Source organism: Mauremys mutica, chromosome 1 (genome assembly GCF_020497125.1).
Source record: "Mauremys mutica isolate MM-2020 ecotype Southern chromosome 1, ASM2049712v1, whole genome shotgun sequence".
Classification (NCBI taxonomy): domain Eukaryota; kingdom Metazoa; phylum Chordata; order Testudines; family Geoemydidae; genus Mauremys; species Mauremys mutica.
Genome location: NC_059072.1, coordinates 155,966,236 through 155,983,334, shown reverse-complemented (window position 1 = coordinate 155,983,334; position 17,099 = coordinate 155,966,236). Strand labels below are relative to the sequence as shown.

The following is a 17,099-nucleotide window of genomic DNA, read 5'->3' as shown; positions in this document are numbered from 1 at the left end:
AAAAATACGGTAATATTATAAACATTATACTTTTATTATATATGTTATATTTATGGCATTACTATATAAACGCAGTCAGGACTACATCCACCCATAAGAAAAGGAAAAAGCAAGTACATAACCACATACAAAGAATGTCAGCTCATCCATGATAGTCAAAGGTGATATTTAATAAAACCAAATAGTTCTGTGGGTAAAGTGCAACATCTGGGAGTCAACACTCATGAGTTCTCTTCCCACCTCTGCCACTGATTCTGTGGGACCTTAGATAAGTGACATCCCTGCTTTGTGCCTCAATTTCCATACCTGTAAAGTTGGGATAATACTCTAGGGAAGGAGGATGGCTAATTTAATTAGCGTTTTTGAAGTAACTTGAGATCCTCATATGGAAGGTGCCCCAGAAATGTTTTAAACATTGAAGACCTCACCAAATGCTGCAACTATCTGTGGGGATACACCAGAAACGTACATGTTCACACACTCGCAACATTCTAGTAATATTGCTGGAAGAGTGCAAAGTTACACAGAATTTTAAAGGCTCTAATTTTAATACAAATTAGCACTCTTCTGTATTTAAAACAGTCATCGTTAGTTTGGTTGGAAAGTTAGATATTGAACATACTAAGCTCTTCCTCTTCACCCACAGAGGTTGTCACAGTCTGTGATCATAAAAGATTTCATATACATCTTATTACCTGTAGCAGTGTGAGTCTGAGATATAGGATAGATCCTCTCCATCCCCAGTGCAGGATTCAAACGTTTCTCCCTCTGCAGTGGAAACACCACTTTGGTCATTGCATTGGTGATCCTCTTCCATTCTAGAATCAGGCCCGGTAATGGGTGTAAGGCCTTTAATTTTTCCAAAGCATCCTACAAAGGTAACAGCAGAACAGATATATTATTAGCTGTCTTACAAGTTCTACAAAAAGAGTTTCTTCAGTTCTGCAGAGAAGATAAATCCTAATCTACAGGGAGTGATATACTTACAGTAGTCTTCAATTTTTCTAGTCACATCTCAATATTATATGAACATTAGCTCCACTTACATTTGCTGTATGGGCAGCAAGAATGCCATGATACGTAGCTGATGTAACATGCAGCCAGAGAAACAATTATTACTATTAACTTGTGTCTTGAATCCTAAATAAAATTTTTAGAGTCTGATTCATGCATCTGAAGTGAGGTTTTTTACCCACGAAAGCTTATGCCCAAATAAATCTACTAGTCTTTAAGGTGACACTGGACTCCTCCTTGTTTTTGTGGATACAGACTAACACGGCTACCCCCGATACTTGCTTCATCAAATAAGTCACATGAAATTATCACTTGCACCATCCCTGTGTTGTTTCCTCTCTCCCAGCATGAACTCTCCTCCTTCCTGTTCTTACACCATTGTGCTTTTTTTTATCTATACATTAGGAGTGCCGAAACAAGGACCTTGATCACACTCATCCTGGGACAAAGTGACCACTAGCAATTAAAACCTTGCAGTTGAAGTCAAACAGCAATTTCTACTTATGGATCAAGGAAGGTACAGGCAAAAGCAAAAAAAGATGGCATATAATAATGCACATTTATATACGAGTACAGCCCCTGAGCTCCTAGCAGTTCCGTACAGCATTCAGCACCATAAAAGTTAGTCAACCCTTGTTGTGTATTCTCACTTAATTTCTGCCCTTCACCCCTTTGTGTTGCCTCTGCTGTGCCACACCTGTGCTGAACATCAGGCAAAATCTACTAACAGCCTCATCTCCTCACTGCTGGAAGGTTTCCTGGGATCAGTATTTGCTTGTCAACACACTTATCACATGGGAGCAAAGGGATATTGGGAGAACACCACAAGTTAATAAGGAACACAAAAATCTGCTAATATGTTTTGTCCAACAAAAGCAGTAATTAGCTCCAGGCAATCAGGATGAGCACTGTGTTCCACAACAGTTAATAGCTGACAGTCCTGTTGTTGGTCTTAGATCTTCTACATGCTACCAATATAAAAATTTCAAAACCCCAACAAGTCTGTGCTTCTGAAAGCTAATTCTATGAAGCACAGAACACAGGAATGGTCACAGGGAAAATTCATCATCATCATAATAATTGGAGATATACCAATCTCCTAAAACTGGAAGGGACCTCGAAAGGTCATCAAGTCCAGCCCCCTGCCTTCACTAGCAGGACCAATTTTTGCCCCAGAACCCTAAGTGGCCTCCTCAAGGATTGAACTCACAACCACTGAGCTATCCCTCCCCCACCACTGAGCTATCCCACGTAGCTATCAGCTATGTTCTGCCACACAAAAACTTGTATATGACCCCAAAGCAAATCTCCTCCATTTACACTTAAACCATATTTTTTCTATGCATCTACTTCGGTATTTATACTGCATTTATTACCATTGTATCTGAGCAACTTACAATAAGATGAACAACTGACTCACTGATGGGAGATTCTCCAACCGTTAGCCCTATACATTTAACCTGGGATCTAAAATTCAAATCGGTGCTATTTCTGGCTTACAGTAAATGCTGCACACCATATTCAGCTCTGACTTAAACGCATCCAAATCTACTGTTTTAGAGCTATGTCCTTGCTTACACCTCAGCTGTGCCTCTTCCTAAGGCACAGTTGTAACTGAGGGAAGAAGAGTGGCATTTGGTTAAAATTCTGTTGCTGTAGAAGGCAGAACAGAATCCAGCCCACATCCCAAGAGCTGAATAGTTCTCCAGTGCTAACAGAAGCAGAAGGTAGGAAAATTTATATTTCGTCAAGAATCAGCATATCTGACTCTTATACATACAGGGAGCAGATCTGTGAAGTAACAAGGAGTTCTTTTGACAGTCATTTTTCAGATGAGAACTATGCTTCAACTGTACCTTGGTTGTACTGAACTGCTTGCCCAACCTGATCCTGTTTCCATTAGCAGTAGCTCTTCTGGTATAACCCAGAGTTTTCTTGTTGCTTTGTATTTTCACGTCTCCATTTGGTGGCAACTTCAGCTCCAAAAACAAGACCTAAAAGAGGCCACATTTCAGTAAGTATCTATATTTTCATCCCAGAAGAAAACAGTAAATGACTCTGAGCATTAAAATAGCCTATATGCTAACCAAAGCACAGCACTAATGCTCCAGGTAATTAAAAAGATGATTAAAGAACTGTGTTACCCTCAGCTGTTCCTCCTTATTTTAATTAACTACAAAATGTAGTCTAAAAATCTCATTTTCTAACCCTGAAAGTTTGGGAGCTCTGTTTCTAGATAAGGTAATTGAGATGGCGGGAGAGGAAGGGGAAAAGAAAAAATGTTAGCAAGGACAAGACTGCAGAACTGAAGGATGTGGTGGCAACTACCATTTACAGAATAGCTTCAAATAGTTTGAATATTGGAGTTTTTCTACCAAAAATTTCCATGAGTTAAAAACTAGCCATGAAGAAGTATTTATTTTTTATTACATACACAGGCACTATGGTAACAGTATGATAAATAGTAATACTAATAATACACAATTCTTGTCCTAAATTATTGTGTAATATTTTGCACTATTTAACAGCTGCTGCATTTCATTCTAGAGCTGGCAGGCATGAGTGGAAGTAATTTTCACACACATTTGTATAGCATAAAGGTTTTACTGGCATGAGATTAGAATGATCATATTTCTGGGTTTAGTTTTTATTTGTTTGTGTCTCCTTCTAAAGCATCAGAGATGGCCATGGCTGGAGATGGGACACAGGGTAGGGTGGGTTGGGCCAGGCCAGTAATCTGATGTGGTACAGAGAATTTTCTCTCAGATCTTTGGCTGGGTGGTTCTTGCTTACGTGCTCAGGCTCTACCTGATTGCCATATGTTGGTCAGGAAGGAATTTTCTGCCTGGGTCAGACTAGCAGTGACCTTGGGAGGTTTCCCCTTCCTTCTGCAGAGTGTGGGTCATTTGCCAGGATAACCTTGGTATCTCTCAACCAATTCCCTACTTGCAGGGACCTCAGATATTGGTGCACCTCAGTTCCTCCTGTTCTCTGCCTGTGACACAAAATAGCTGAGTCTCCTGAGGGCTGTAATATTTTTGTCTAAGTCCAGTTTGGGGGTTTAGTGTACAGGTGACTGGTTGGTGATAGTGGCCTGGTTAATATATGAGGGTCAGACCAGAAGATATGATGATCCCTTCTAGCCTTAAACTATGACTCATGAGTGGTGAAGCCACAACAGAATTATATGGATCACCTCAAATGAGTGCTAAAGCTTTGCATCAAATCATTATCATTCTGTACATACTACATTTCACAGAAATGTTATTTTTGAAAGAGGTTTAATTTTATTTCTTAGCCCTGATTGGTCACAAAATATTGGACCTTACATTAATCACTAGTTCAGGACTGGTTTCAGACCAGTATTATTCTGTGGGTAAATTCCATATATGCAGGAAAGAAATATTTTTGTTGCATCTTTTTAAATGGCAGCTGTTTGAAACTTCTTAAACATTTGCAATGTTAAAATTCGTCCTGGTCGAAAGGAAACGGCAAGGTAATTCCAATTTATTGCTGTAATCAGCACACACAGCACGTGTAGAAAGCATCCATTTGGACGAAAAGTATTATATATATATGCGAATTTATCAATAACTGATGTCCTTGAGTCTTTTTGGAAGGATTCATTTGTATGAATGAGTTTACAGGTTCTGACAAGCTTAGCGCACTTGTTTCAAAACTTTTAAAATAAGATTTCCATTTGTTTGTGCCTGAAATGTCGAGGGCAGGAGTAACTGGTCAACACAAATCAGTTCATATACCAGTCAGACCATGCGATGTCACAGCTCATGCATACAAACATCAATGTGTCTTGAAATCAGGCAATATTAATGTAGTAATGAAATAGCTCTAGGGCTTGTCTACATGGGGAAGCTACAGCAAAATAAGGTATATTGTGACTTTAAAGTGAAATAGCTATTCCACACTAGCTCCCCGCGTGGACAGTCTTATTCTGCACTAAGAATGCCTTTGTGTAGTTTACCTTAATCCAAATGGATTAATTTAAATTGCACAAAAGCAATTTTAGTGTGGAATAAGTACCCACACAGGAAGCCAGAATGTAGACAAGCCTCTAGTCTCACAGTATTAGCCCAAAACATTCTGGCAGCAATTTGACAGGTGGCACACCCCATACATCATGGGCTGCAGACAGCATCTTTACAAATTAAAGATCTGATTCTGCAAAGCAGGGCTTTAGAGCTGTGCTCCGGCTCCACTCCAGCACCAGGCAAAAACCTGCAGCTCCACTGCTCCGGAGCTGCTCCACGCTCCAGCTCCGAGCTCCGCTCCAAAGCCCTGCTGCAAAGTGCTGCAAACCCTCACCTTCCACTGAAGTCACTGGGAGGTGAATATCATGTAGGAAGTGCTCAGCACCTTGCAGGACTGGGGCCTATGATGGCTGAAAAGGAAAACCAACTTAGATCAGAATTAAACTTGGTTTCTGTCTTTCCTTAAAGTACAATTTCCTGATCATCATACACACACTCCATCACCAAGGTTTTTACCCAAATATAGGAGAAGTTAATCTGACAGCCCTCAGATCCAATCAGCCTACCCAACTCCTTGAAATACCTCTGCAATGTCATCAGGGCTGGTCAAAGAGAAGCTGTGGCCTGCCATTTGATAAGCCTGGGCCTCAATCTCATTCAGTTTAGCTTGCATGACATGTTTTTGGGTCTCACACTCTGTTGTGCTAAAACCTATTCCATTCAGTTCCAGCAGGGCCAAGCAGTATTGGGTGGGCATCTCCACTTTATGGAAAACATCTGAAATATGTAGAAAAGCCAAGAAATGAGTTTAACACATCAATGGAAGGTCTATTTCAGCTGAATTTGGCAAATACCAAATCAACTAGATTTATAAACTCAGACTACAATGGGTGCTTATGCTCATTGTAAATTTCTAATCTCAGGATGACAACAATATTTATGCATGCAGTGTTGTAACTGCATTGGCCCCAGGATATTAGAAAGCTAAGGTGGGTGAGATAATATATTCCATTTGAGCAACTTCTGTTAGTAAGCAAGACAAGCTTTGAGTGCACATAGAGCTCTTCTTCAGGTCTGGCCTGAAGGCCTACCTAAGAAGAGCTTTGTGTAAGCTCAAAAGCTTGTCTCTCTCACCAACAAAATTGAATCCGATAAAAGATACTACAACCTACCCACCTTGTCTCAACAATATATATGACCATTCTTGAGAACCAAATATGCAGCATATTATATGGAGATGTTTGTGATGGAGTGCAACGAAGTTGGAAGATGGAGAGCCTTATATCAGGGAATGTTATAGAGCCTTGTATTAAGGAACACTACACTTTCCAGAAAAAATAAAATAAAATAAAAAAAAACCCAAACACAGAACTTCCTAAGCTCCTTGACATAAAGCATGTTTATTTCTCAGAACAAAGATTTCAAAGCCCAATTATTTTCCTCATATTAGATCCAGTAAAAGCTGTGTTATCTGGCACTTTACCAATCGGAGAACTCTATAAACCGGCATTTCTGATCTTCATTGAAAGTCCGGTTGGGGGCGGGGTCAGCAGGCTCCCTACCTGGCACTGTGTGACTCCCCGGAAGTGGCGATATAGGTCTCCGCTGCTCCTAGGTGGAGAAATGGCCATGGGGGTACTGTGCGCTGACCTCACCCTGTGGCCAATGGGAGATGTGGGGGCGGCGCATGCGGCAGAGGCAGCGCACAGAGCCGCCTCGCTATGCCTCCACCTAGGAGCAGCAGGGACACGTCATCGCTTGCAGGGAGCCAGGTGAGCACTGCCTGGATCTGTCACCCTGAAACCCCTCCCACACTCACTCCCTGCCCCAAGCCCCTGCCAACACCCTAACTCCCTCCCTCTTAGTTAACTGGAATTTTTGACTTACCAGTTACCCCCGCCCCCTCCAATTCCCCAACATGCTGGATAACAATGCTTTTACTGTATTACGGCGTTGGGTGTTATAGAAATACTAAGACCATTCAAATGTATAATGTGCCACAATTGAAAGGAAACTGGCTACAGGGTTCAGTAACAACAAGATCCACTTACAATATATAAACATATACCTTTATTTTACTTTAACCGGATAATTATTCATGTTGTGCTGCTAAGTTAGACAACTCCCCAATGCAAATTTCGGTGCAAAGCCACTGAGCCTGCAGGCCCATATACCAAGGACTCAAAATAGTTTCATGCACACATATGTATACATACTGAAAAGGTCTCAACAGATTGGTCTGTTCATGGGATTACCTCCAGGTCCTCTTTACCTGTTAGATTTTCCTTCTGCAACAAGGTATTGAGTTGGTTCATGATGTTGAAGATGAGCACAGATTCTATGGCTGCTCGGTACCGGCCAGAGTAATCAGCATTGGCACTAAGTCCCAGGCTCTGAACTCCTTGGCCAGTTCCCACCCCTTCAAGCAAGGGCAGTTCGTGAGGGAGAAAGTTGGTTACCATGTTGTGAAGGGTACGCTCCTTAGAGCCAGGATCCAGCAGCCAGCATGCTACCTAAAATGGAGACAAACCTATCCTGAAAATCTTCTTATTGATTATAATTCTTCAACAAAATATTAATTGGGAATTAGACCAAAAATTCTTAACATTAGTATTAACTCCAAACATCTGCAAAGTATCAGCTTTCTTGATTAAGTAGGTGAGTTAGAATAATTCCTGGAAGAAATTAAATGATTGAGAGAGAAATTTTCAAAAGCACCTGAATGATATAGAGGCCTAAGTCTCACTGAAAGTCACTTAAGGCACTTTTGAAAATTTTATCCGGAGTCAATTAAACGCACACAAAAATGTTGCCCTCAGTCAATAGTCCTTTCTATAGAACACACAATTTTAAAAGCTAAGATGGAATAAATGTGAAAACTATAGTTAAAACGTGACTACTCTGAAAACTGACTTTGTAAAAAGTGGCTTTATTGGCTTTACCATCAACTTGGGATCTGAGAAGTTGAGCTCTTTTCTTGTTTGCATATCGGCACTAATAAGGATTCAGCAAGCCAAATTCTATTTTCAGTAATCCCTGTGCAAGCCCACTGTCTTTAATGAAATCAAAATTTCACCCTGAAACTGAAATATCGCTAACAGCTATGTTGATGGTGCATGAGTCATAAGAGAATCCAGCTCACTCTTCCATAGTGGTGCTACAGTGCAAAACAGTAAAGAAAAATACTGACAAAAATGCATGTTTAATAAAGTAAACAGCTTTTACTACACACAGGGAGTAGAGCAAGCTTTTTTTTTTTAAACAAGTCTTAGTTTATTTTTTACATTAAATCTACACCTTCATACTAAAAGCTAAGTATTCTCTTGTGCTGCACATCTTAGATACAGTTTGCTTATCTACATATTTTGATAGTGACATCATGCAATTCCACCTGAAGGCTGGTTTGCTTTATAAAAGCAATAATGGTAATATCTCCTAGTGACTAAATCCATCAGAAGTGATTTACAAATTTCAATTTAAGTCATAAGTACCAAGTCAGAAAAAGTCAGACTTTAGTGATTTGCCAGGTGGTAAAAGACACAGAAAAAAAAAATCTATTGATTCCCCATGTGCTCTGTAATTAGTTACTAACAAAATAGTCTATAATCTATCAGATTTACTGATGAGAAAAAACATAAATGAAGACATTGATAGTTATATGCCTTCACTCTAAAGCCCTAGGGGACCAACTGTTTCTTAAGTGTTCACTGATATATAAACAATACTATGGCAAAATATAAATGAAGGTTATTTACCTGTAATCAAGGTTCTTCGAGATGAGCCACTGCATATTCACACTTGTTAGATCAAGTTACCTGTGCTGCAAGCTTCTGAAACCTTCAGGAAAGCAGTGTCCATTGAGGCTACTCGTCTCTCCCATCCTGAAGAAGTCCAAGGGCATGAAAGAGGGAGTGGCCCCAACCACCTCTCAGTTCCTTCTGCTAATTCAGGAATTCCTAACCTGAGACTCCAAAGAACTGGAAAGGTGAGTGTGAACATGCAGAGGCTCATATCAAAGAACTGTGGTTCCACTGAATAACCTTCATTTCTTCTTCAAATGGCCTCTGCATATTCCTACTTGCAGGAATTTAGCAAGCAGTACAACCCCCAGGGAGGCCAGGTGAGGAATTCTAGGTGAACAAATTGAGCAGAACTGCCAAACAAGTATCAGTTCTGAATGCCAACAGCGAATAGAAGCAATCGATCTAGTTCTCCCAAAACAAGTCTTAATGTGGGACATTTTTGCTAAAAACGCATATAGCTGCAGCATCAGTCATACAACATGATACAATGAATACAATGTGAGGGCATGCCATAGATGCTGCCTTTGCCTTGGATGAGGACTGACAATTCCAGAAGATGGAAGTTCTGCCAGGTCATAATAATTGTGACACATACTGCATAGATGGACAACCTTTTGACCATGACAGACTGGCTCCTCCCATCAGCTCCATTTCTCCAAAGGATTGGGGAAGTTTTAGATAAGCTTTGGCCTGAAATAAATAATGACTAAGTTCTCTGAATATGCAGAAGTATGATACCTGGACCTGTGGACGTAAAGGAGGCCAAAAACAAGCAGACATTCCAATGATCTGAAAGAGATGGACATCTCAGACACCTTAACCTGTTGGGATGCAGATGTGGACAGGATTACTTATTCTTAAGAATGCAATATTTCTGGTGAAGAGGCTTGCATCACTGTGACTATCTGAGCTATTAAGAATGGCAACTTCATTAAAACAACCTAAAACAACAGTTAAGAAAGACCTTATCAGATCCACCCCCTCAGGAGGTGCCCAGATGGAGAGATCTTTCAAGATCTAGTACTACTCTAGTAGGTTTGACTAGTCAAACTCCTGTTTTTCATTAGAGTCTTTTAGACCTCAGCATAACACGCAATCAACAGTACAAGTAATCTGGAGTCTAGATGTCAACCAGAGAAACCTGACACCTGGGTAGATTTCCACCTTATCTCACACACAAGAGACCAAGTAGTTTGGAAAGCAGGACTTTATGGATATTAATATCATACCAACAATATTGATGACAGAATTGCCAATCTCTAACCTTGACTAATGACAGCTACTTGATACTAAATGGACTAACACTAAAAAACCCTCTTAATTCAATAGACTCAAGGGCAACACAGAGAGCGAGAAATACAGTATTGATGTTAGGACTTGCTTGTCGTTGGATCAGAACCATACAGAAGCATGGTATCCATGTTGGGAAGGGACTTAACTGGCATTTACCTCACTTGTAAAACAAGATATTCTCAGATGGAGCCCTTGCTAGAACACTTGTATTGCTGAATGGAAAACTCTTCTCAAAGAGCCTGCCGATATAACATCTTTCCCTGATAGATGAGCTATCTGACCACCCGATGAGGATATCGAACTTTATGAACAGGAACCCCTCTTTAGTGGGCTGTGTAATGCATTCCCATAATGCTGACAGAATTCAGACAGATTTGGACTTTATGAAGGGGAGAAAAGCCTTGCAAGTCAGAGAAATAGCTCTCAGCTCCAGTACTTTACATGGAACACCACCTCCTACTACGATCACAAACCTTGGGGTGGATGGGAATCAAGGTGAAGAATCCTTTACACCCTCTAGCACTATTATTGCAAATGGCAGGAAGGTGACAAAGGACCTCCCTGAAGGGCATGTTCTTCTCCTCTCTTACAAAACAAGACATCTTAAAGCACTGAGGTGTTGTGGCTCAGGTGTTCCTTGCATAAAGAAAAGGTGGCAGAATCACAAAGAGCCCTGCTGAAGCCTCAGATGTAGCCTGGTATTAAAGCTACCATGTAACCGCCTCAATAAGGAACCTGTCCACCGCAGGAAAGTTTGCAAGTCTGGACTATATCAAGGCTTCAATGAGTATGAAAGTATGCTTCTTTGCGCAAACTATTAGGGAAGAACCGTTTAGACACTTTGCTCAAGTTCAAGTCGATACACAGACAGACACCCAGCCATTCAGGGAGAACAGTCACAATAGCCAGGCATTTAATGGAACACTGGCTGTCACAGAAAGGCCAAGGGGTAAGATACAGTTTTATTGACAGAGGTCTTCTTTGACTCCAGTCAGAGGTATGCATAAAGAAGCTGACATGTGACAATGGCACAGAATGGGGAGTACCCCCTGGAATATTTCTGGAAATTAGAAAGAATTCTATCTCTGGAACCCATAGATTAATACAACAAACTTCAGGGTGTTAATATAGCCTGACAGCATTTTGCCACTGCCACACAGTCTTACTGTCCACATTATATGACAGGTGACAAATCATATTCAGTTTGTGATGAGGAAACAAACCCCAGGCACCATTAAGTGTGGATGATATTGTCTCATCCCTTAGGTGTAACTGTTCTTTCCAAGATGGAAGGAATCAAAGTTATGTTTACTAAGACCTTCGGAAATACTGGGCTGACTGCTCCATTGGACCTGTGTGCCCTACTGGTTCTTAGAAAGGCTTGGTAAAGTAAGAATGGGTGCCCCTGCATGTTTCCTGTACCCATACAGGGGGCTACCAAAGACACTACCCAATCCTAGACATTGTTCTCTATCGTGGAGCCGGAAGCAGACCTGAAAATTCTCCATCCTGGTTTAGAACCAGGAACTAGTTATAATGGAAGGTAGGTAGCCCAGACAACAGAGTGGAGTGCAGAATGTCGTTCTTGAAAGCAGGTACAGTAAAATGCGATGGACCAGGCATGTAGTTAACTCACGGACAATTGATGGACTACAGCTGTTGCCAAGTGGTATCCAAGGGAACTGAAATGACCACTCAGCTGACCTCCAAAGAGATGGGAAGATTTTATTGCGAAAAGGCATGGCCGCACATGGAGAAGGAAGGCCAGGGTAAGAGAAGAATAGAAGACGTATTGTGATCAGCACACTCTATATGAGGGCTGAAGGACCGATTGATCAAGGTGATCGAGGTGAGGTAGCCCAGAGCTCAACAATGTTCTAACAACATTTCCTCCTAAGAGAAATAAGACACATGAATCCATCAGCATATTTATGATGTCAGATTCTAGGAATATCAGAGTGGTTCTCAGCTCCTCACAGAAAGCTCTGCAGAACCTTGGTTATGCACTTCTTAACTCCCAGAAGGAGGTCTCTCTTTTTTGCCTTTGCCTTCAAGGGTTTGTCAGGAAGTGTGGGGGAGACAAGGCCCTGCACCCCCCCCACTTCCTTTTACTCTCAGCCAGCCAGTAAAACAGAAGGTTTATTTAGATGACAGGAACACAGTCCAAAACAGGTCTTGCAGGTACAGACAACAGGACCCCCTCAGTCAGGTCCATATTGGGAGGCAGGGAGCTTGGACCCCGGCCCCGGGTCTCCCTCCATTTCCCCAGCCAGTTCAAAATTGAAACTCTCCAACCCCTCCTCTGGCCTTTGTCTCTTTCTCGGGCCAGGAGGCGACCTAATCTTTTTGTTCTCCAACACCTTCAGTTGGCACCTTTTCAGGGGAGGGGCCCAGGCCATCAGTTGCCAGGAGACAGGGCGTCAGCCATTCTCTGTGCAGACACCATCACACTGGCCCTCTAACGCTCTGCAATAGTCACACACTCCTATCCTACCACCTAGATACTTGAGAAAGGCATAGGGGAAACTGAGGCACCCACACAGTATTCAGAGAAAATATTAAGAACATTCCCACTTCGTCACAGGGTTATAAAGAGACTCTGAAGACAACAGTCAGTCCTTTCTGGAACATCAGGATGGATCCTGTGACACCGTATGCTGTTTCTCCTTGTAATAGTCCGGTGTTGGGGCCGTGCCCTCTCAGGGGCCGTCGGGAGCCAGGCCGCCTCACTACACGGCCCAAATCAGTCTCCGGGTTCTGAAGGTCTCGGGGTTCTGCCCCTCAGGCAGGGGCTGTACAAAAGGCACACGGTTACTGCAATGAGCCCCAGCCCTCAGTCAGGGCGGGGCAGCAAACACTAGTTCTAGGCTCAGATCCTTCCTGCAGGCTGAGCACCAATAAAGTCAATAGGCCCCGGCCCTCAGTCAGGGCGGGGCAGCAAATCAGTTCTAAGTTCCGGTCCTTGTAGCCGGAGCTGAGCAATCACAAAGTCAGTAGGCCCAAGCCCTAGCTCAGGGCGGGGCAGCACACAAGAGTCCAGGGGGCTCAGATCCTTCCTGCAGGCTGAGCAACAACAAAGTTAATAAGCTACGCCCAGGCCCTCAATCAGGGCGGAGCAGTAACACAGCAGTTCTGAGCTCAGATCCTCTCAGCAGGAGCTGAACACACAGGGGCACAAGCAAGCCCAGGCCCTCAGTCAGGACGGGGCACCAAACTCTTAGTACTAGGTTTTAGGGCTCAGGTCCTTACCTCAGGAGCTGAGCAATAATAATAGTCTCAGGGCTCAGGTCCTTGCCTCAGGAGCTGAGCAGTAATAATAGTCTCAGAGCTCAGGTCCTTGCCTCAGGAGCTGAGCAGTAACCCAGTCCGAAGCCCAAGCCCTAGGTCAGGGCGGGGCAACCACAATAGTTCAGAGGGGCTCAGGCCCTCGGGCAGGGCTGAGCAACACCAGGTACAGTTCAGGGCTCAGGTCCTTGTACCAGGAGCTGAGCAGTCACAACAATACAGGGGCTCAGGTCCTTGTAGCAGGCGCTGAGCCACAGCAGGTAAGTGCAGGCTTCTCTGCCTGAACGCTGGTAGGAGGGGGAGTCTGCCACCCGTGAGTGGGGTGGCAGGGGGGACACAGGCCCACCCACTCCACTGTGTCCCAGCCCGGGGCCCTAGCAGCGGCGTGGATCCGCTGCAGTCAGTGGGGATCCTGGCCGCAACACACTGACATGGGCACGTCAGTGCCCTCAGCCGGACAGGGTTCGGCTACCCCCGGGCTACACTCCATCTCCCCCTCCTCGGGTACCTGCTCGTCGCTGGGCTCGGCAGCGGGGTCCCACACCATGGGCTCCTCGGCGTGCTGAAGGCGGTCTAGGTCGGGCTGCTCCTCCGGACTCGGGTCAGGGGGACGCTCGGGCCGCTCCTCGGGGTACCGGGCTCGGGGCAGGCTCGGCCGGTCCACCTCGGGGTACCTGGCTCGAGGGAGGCTCGGTCGGTCCACCTCGGGGTACCTGGCTCGAGGGAGGCTCGGTCGGTCCACCTCGGGGTACCTGGCTCGAGGGAGGCTCGGTCGGTCTACGTCAGGATACCTGGCTCGGGGCAGGCTCGGTCCAGCAGGAGCCCGGTCAGGAACGTCTGTCCTCTCCGGCCGCTGGGCTCCAACTGAGCGCTGAGGCCGGGCTTTTATACTTCCTGTCCCGCCCCTTGCCTTCCGGGGGGCGGGAACAGGTGGCAGTGGCTCCGCCCACTGAGGTGGCTGTTCCGGTTCCTCCCTCTCTGGGGCCGTCGGGAGCCAGGCCGCCTCACTACACTCCTACAGAGACTATGTAGCAAAGATATGTTTGGATCCATGAATCTCAGAATTAATAGAACTTTTGATGGGTATAGTACCCTCACATCCTAAGGCAGCCTCTGAACCTGGCATCAGTTTTTAGCCTATCAAGTTCTTGTAAATCTGGTCCTGGGAAATTGAATTAGCCCTTAGGAATTGGTTGGGAGCTCAACAGAACCTCAGCAGCTCCTACCAAGAACAAAGAGAACTGACAGTTCCAGGACCAAATAAATTAAATTTTTACAACTTCTCACAGTAGAGGAATCGAAGGGTATGTCTACACTAGGAGCGGCGGGTAGTGATCGATCCCCGGTTGCTCTGCCGTTGACTCCTGTACTACACTGCGGCAAGAGGTGGAAGCAGAGTTGACGGGGGGGGGGGGGGGAGGCGGCAGTCGACACCGTGTCATGAGGACGTGAGGTAAGTCGACCTAAGATACGTCGACTTCAGATATGCTATTCTGGTAGCTGAAGTTGCGTATCTTAGGTCAATTCCCCCTCCCCCCTGTAGTGTAGACCAGGCCTAAGAATGGATCAGTCCATTTCTTCTCACATTCAGGGTGAGGGTCTGATAGATGGAATATTGGAAAAGGAAAGCCTTCTCCCAGACTATCAGGGTGTCAAGTGTGTGCATCTGAAAAATGGCCAAACAGGAAGCACAATGTGAATACACTACCCTGTAACAGAGATCCACCATTCCACATCTGATCAGAAGCTTATACTACCCCTTTCTAGTGTGGTGAAGACCTCCACATTGATCTACTTGCTTACACCAGTATGTTGGGCACAGAGTCAGTAAGGAAAGCATCTCTGCAAAGATCATGCTGTTGGAAATGTAATACCAGACGCCACTGACCTATGTGGATCAGGGGTCTCAGTGGTACAGAGACACTAGACAAGTGACTCTCAATAGTCAGAAGCTTTTATTGGGTGGATCCCAGGCAACTGAATCCCTTTTTGGCAACTCTGTTTGGCAATCCTTCATGTTTGACTGTTGATCTGAATTCAGGCTCTGATCCTGAATCCAAAGTCATACCTATCAGCCACAGATCCATACACAACTTTTTTTTTTTTTAAATTTCTCTGGATCAGTAATATGCTATGGATCTGGATGTTGCAGCTCCCAGCCCCACACTGCCACATCCAGATCCAGGTTTTGCAGCCCAGACGCATGCTAGGCTTCCAGATTCAGATCCAGATTTTGCAGCCCCAGATGTACTCTGAGCTACCAGATATTGGATTTTGCAGCCCCAGATGCATGCTAGGCTTGAAGATCCAGATCCATGTTTTGCAGCCTGAGAGCCAAACTAGGCTAAGGTGGGCAAACTTGCTCCTGGGGCACAGTCTTTGAAGCTGATGCTGAATTTATGAGGTGCCAGCGTAGTTATCTGGGCCTGAGGAGCCTCCCGATTAGTAGGGGAATGTGAGGCAGCCCTTCCACTCCTGCAGGGCCAATCAAAGACGATGTTGGTCCAGCATGTCCTCAGATCCTTTAAAAGAAAAATCTAACTATAAACAAAATCTTCCTCAAAAAGGGAAGAAAAAAACTATGAGGACAGTATAGAGGATGCTGTGCGCTGTAAGCTTGCTGCACCTGGGGCAGTTAGAAAGGAACAGTAGGGTGGCTGGGGCCACTTCCCCTTTCATACCCTCAGAACCCTCCAGGATGGGGAGGGGCAGGTGGTCCCAATGGACACTGCTTTCCAGGAGGCGCCGGAAGTTTGTAGCTCAGGTGCCTTGATCCCACAAGTAGGAATATGCAGAGGCCATGCGAAAAAGTTGTAGTTCAGACCTGAACAACTTGGGTTAGTAGTGAACCATGAAGCCTACACACAAGTTCCTTCAGCCACACGATAACTGTGGGTATTTCTGTAAGTACACCCGTTGCATTTATACTGGATACTTGCATGGGTTGGGAACCTAAAGCACCAACCACTGTCTTTGTTTTATCCAGTCTATTTTATATGCATCAATACCTTTTTGGTCCAAATGAAACTGCACCTTAACCCATGCTATAGAAATAGAAAGACCTGTGGGATGTTCTGAAGCATGCTCTCTCACAGGAGAGCAGTGTTCCAGAGATTTCAGTGTCCAAGTGATAGAAAGCTTAGAATTCTCCCCACAGTATTTGAATCAATGGGCTAATTTTCCAGAGGCGCTAAGAGATGGCTTCAACAGGAGCAGAGAATGCTCAGCAACTATGAAGATCAAGCTACAAAAGGTTTTTAAGAGAATCTAGTGTAGCAGCTGAGAAAGGCCCCTCAATCACTTCTGAAAATTTTAGAACTTCATGTTTTGTGAAAAAGTAATATTTAAAAAACACCGGGAAGGCCCCTGGAGACATGAAATCAAGGTGATGGCTAACAAAGTGTTTCTATTGAGAGACACTCTGGATCCCAAACATGTTCTAGTCTCCTTGTCTTTGTTTCAGGTCTTTGATGAGCATGTTAATCCCTTAAACTTTTATAAGCTGAGTACAATGTAAGAAAAGTTTTCCTGTTCCAATAATTTTAATTTGGTTTAAAATTCTTTTACTCTTTTTTTCATTATGTGTCACACTGTGATGTGAACTTCGAAAGTCATCATCAATGACACTTTCCACCCCAAAAACACAAACACACACACACACACACACTTAAAAGTGGTAGTGCTTTTTACTAACCAAGGCCAGGTTGGTTTTTAA

At 44.1% G+C, this 17,099-nt stretch overlaps 1 protein-coding gene across 1 annotated transcript in view; it reads right to left on the bottom strand.

Annotated features, from left to right (window-relative positions):
- POLQ (DNA polymerase theta) overlaps positions 1-17,099 on the bottom strand; it is a 143,399-nt gene that overhangs the window by 31,664 nt on the left and 94,636 nt on the right. Inside the window, exons 19-22 of the mRNA XM_045001059.1 lie at positions 7,276-7,516; positions 5,587-5,780; positions 2,871-3,008; positions 696-870 (exon numbers count right to left, since the gene is read on the bottom strand). Of these exons, the coding sequence (XP_044856994.1) occupies positions 696-870; positions 2,871-3,008; positions 5,587-5,780; positions 7,276-7,516 (748 nt within the window). The remainder of the gene's footprint in view (positions 1-695; positions 871-2,870; positions 3,009-5,586; positions 5,781-7,275; positions 7,517-17,099) is intronic.